The sequence below is a fragment of the Dipteris shenzhenensis genome, chromosome 12 (assembly GCF_047967505.1).
Source record: "Dipteris shenzhenensis isolate YYH24624 ecotype China chromosome 12, Dip_SZ_1.0, whole genome shotgun sequence".
NCBI classification, from domain to species: domain Eukaryota; kingdom Viridiplantae; phylum Streptophyta; class Polypodiopsida; order Gleicheniales; family Dipteridaceae; genus Dipteris; species Dipteris shenzhenensis.
Genome location: NC_141607.1, coordinates 12,807,565 through 12,809,804, shown reverse-complemented (window position 1 = coordinate 12,809,804; position 2,240 = coordinate 12,807,565). Strand labels below are relative to the sequence as shown.

At 46.2% G+C, this 2,240-nt stretch overlaps 1 protein-coding gene across 1 annotated transcript; it reads right to left on the bottom strand.

The window, feature by feature from the left end:
- Positions 1–368: 368 nt before the first annotated feature.
- Positions 369–1,894, bottom strand: LOC147895832 (leucine-rich repeat extensin-like protein 4). Its single transcript, XM_087382954.1, has one exon. The coding sequence runs from the start codon at positions 1,882–1,884 to the stop codon at positions 523–525; it is 1,362 nt and encodes a 453-aa protein (XP_087239080.1). The 5' UTR covers positions 1,885–1,894; the 3' UTR covers positions 369–522.
- Positions 1,895–2,240: the final 346 nt, after the last annotated feature.

Sequence of the window (2,240 nt, the reverse complement as noted above, 5' to 3'; positions counted from 1 at the left end):
CTGAGGAATTAGTTGAGTTGACTTGTAAAAGTACTACTTTGATGAGTTTTGTCATTTCGACTCTTGATCATTTTGAAAATGCTTACATCATTCCCAAGGGGTTTTGGCCCTATGAAGGGAGTATATAAAGTGCAAAAATGATATGGTCAATATGACTTTCAAATTTTGGCCTTTGATAATTATAATTAATTTGAAGGTTATTTTTTCTCTCAATCCCTCATTATATCTGAGAGTTGCTATTTTATCAAGTTTAAATATTTTTTTTTTCTAAGGGTGTCATTTCAGGACAAACATGAGATCTGCGTGAACTTACATGAAAACGAGATAAGTTATCTTCACCCATCACACAATTGCCACTCTGAATTACACAATTGCCACTCTGAATGACTTGTTTTCGAACACAACGACAAGAATCTACCTATACAAATATGGACCATGGACTCCGGAAAAAGAATCCCAGCACCTTATTTGTAGCTCTCACCGAGACAAACACCAACAGAAACACAACTTATGGTGCAGGCACTAAGGTGGTGGTGGAGGATCTCCATATGAAAACGGGCGAGAAGAAGAGAATTGGGTATCCACATTTTCAGAAGCAGGATCACAAGGAGGCGGAGGAGGTTTGGGTGCAGGACACGTTTGGTTCTGGGCAAAGAATGCCTCGCACTCTTGCGGCGACCGTTGGGAGGGGCGCCATGGGAGGCAATTCTCTTCATCGTCGAAGACGTCCCCAGCAGGCACCCGCAAGCAACTAGGATCCTCTCCCGTGAAGTAGTTGAAGGAGGCGGTGAAATTTTGCAGCTGAGGCAGAGCGCATATGGCCTCCGGGATGTCTCCTGTGAGCAGATTGTGAGCCACATCGAGTTGTTGCAGGTTGGTCATCTGCGCGATAGAGGAGGGGAGAACACCACTGAGATTGTTGAAGCTCAAGTCCAGAACAGTCAGCTGCTGCAGAGAGGCCAACTGCGGAGGCACGCAACCTTGGAAGGTATTGCCCAGAAAGAGGATCTCGTTGAGCGTGTTGGCCATTTCAGCAATGCTGGCAGGAAGGCCTCCCACAAACTTGTTGCTGGCGAAGACCACGACCGAGACAGTGGAATTGCCGAGGTTGGAGGGGATTTGCTGTTGAAATTTGTTGTGATTGACGAAGATAGCATCCAACTTCATGTTGAAAAGCTGGGCGGGGAGAGCCCCGTCGAACATGTTAAATCTGATGTCGATGTAGGAGACGTTGGGCAGGAGCAGGAGAACCTCGGGGAAGGGACCTGAGAAGCGATTGTTGCTGACATCGAGTTCGAAGAGGAGGTGCCAACAGGAGATGGTGGAAGGGAGGGTACCAGAGAATCGATTACTGTTGATATGGAAGAGAGCGAGGAAGTCGAGGTCGCCAAGCTCATCCGGGAGGGTACCGGCGAGATTTGCATGGTTGAGGTCGATGCCAGCGACGACCAACTGCAGGGAGGTGTTGTAGGGGGGCGGAGGAGGAGCGCAGAAGACGCCAGTGTAGTTACAGACGTCGCAACCGATCCAAGATGCAGTGATGTTATTGGGATCGGAGGTGATGGCGAGCTTCCAAGCTTGGAGAGCCCAGAAAGCTGCTGCAAGGCTGGGATTGAGGAATTGATAATCTTGGGGATCAAGCAGGGAACGGTGAATTGTGGAAGGTGATGAAGTTGCATCTTGGAAGAGATGCAGAAGGTGATGAACTTGCAGAATGTGAGTGGGGGGTGCGACATGGAAGGAGCTCAAGCATACAACAAGCACAAGAATTAACACGAGAAGAGGAAGAAGAAGATGGTGGTGATAGTGATGAAGATGAAGATGAGGATGGCGATGAAGAAGAAGAAGGAGATTGTAAACTCGTGACCCCCGCCTCCTTTGCATCCCTGATTGATTGTCTTTTGGACCTTGCAAGTTCCTCTTGTGGGTACTTCTTTAATATATACATCTTTTCTTCAATTTTATTTGCTTATTTGTTTTCACTTTTCTTTATTTATTAATCTTCATTTTTCATTTATTCAATTTTATTTATCTATCTATTTATCTATTTAATTATACATTTCCATTATTTATTTATTTATATTCACACACAGACACACGCACACACACACACACACCCCTTTCACACACTACCCACCCCAAGGAGTAGTAGAGCGGTAGCTTTCCCCCTTCTGTAACTTATCCACTACAATCGCCCACATCCCACCAACTTTACCTCCCCCCCTCTTCAAGACACGAGA

Coding starts and splice junctions, on each gene's coding strand:
- LOC147895832 (XM_087382954.1), bottom strand. CDS start 1,884: ATGCAAAGGAGGCGGGGGTCACGAGTTTACAATCTCCTTCTTCTTCTT.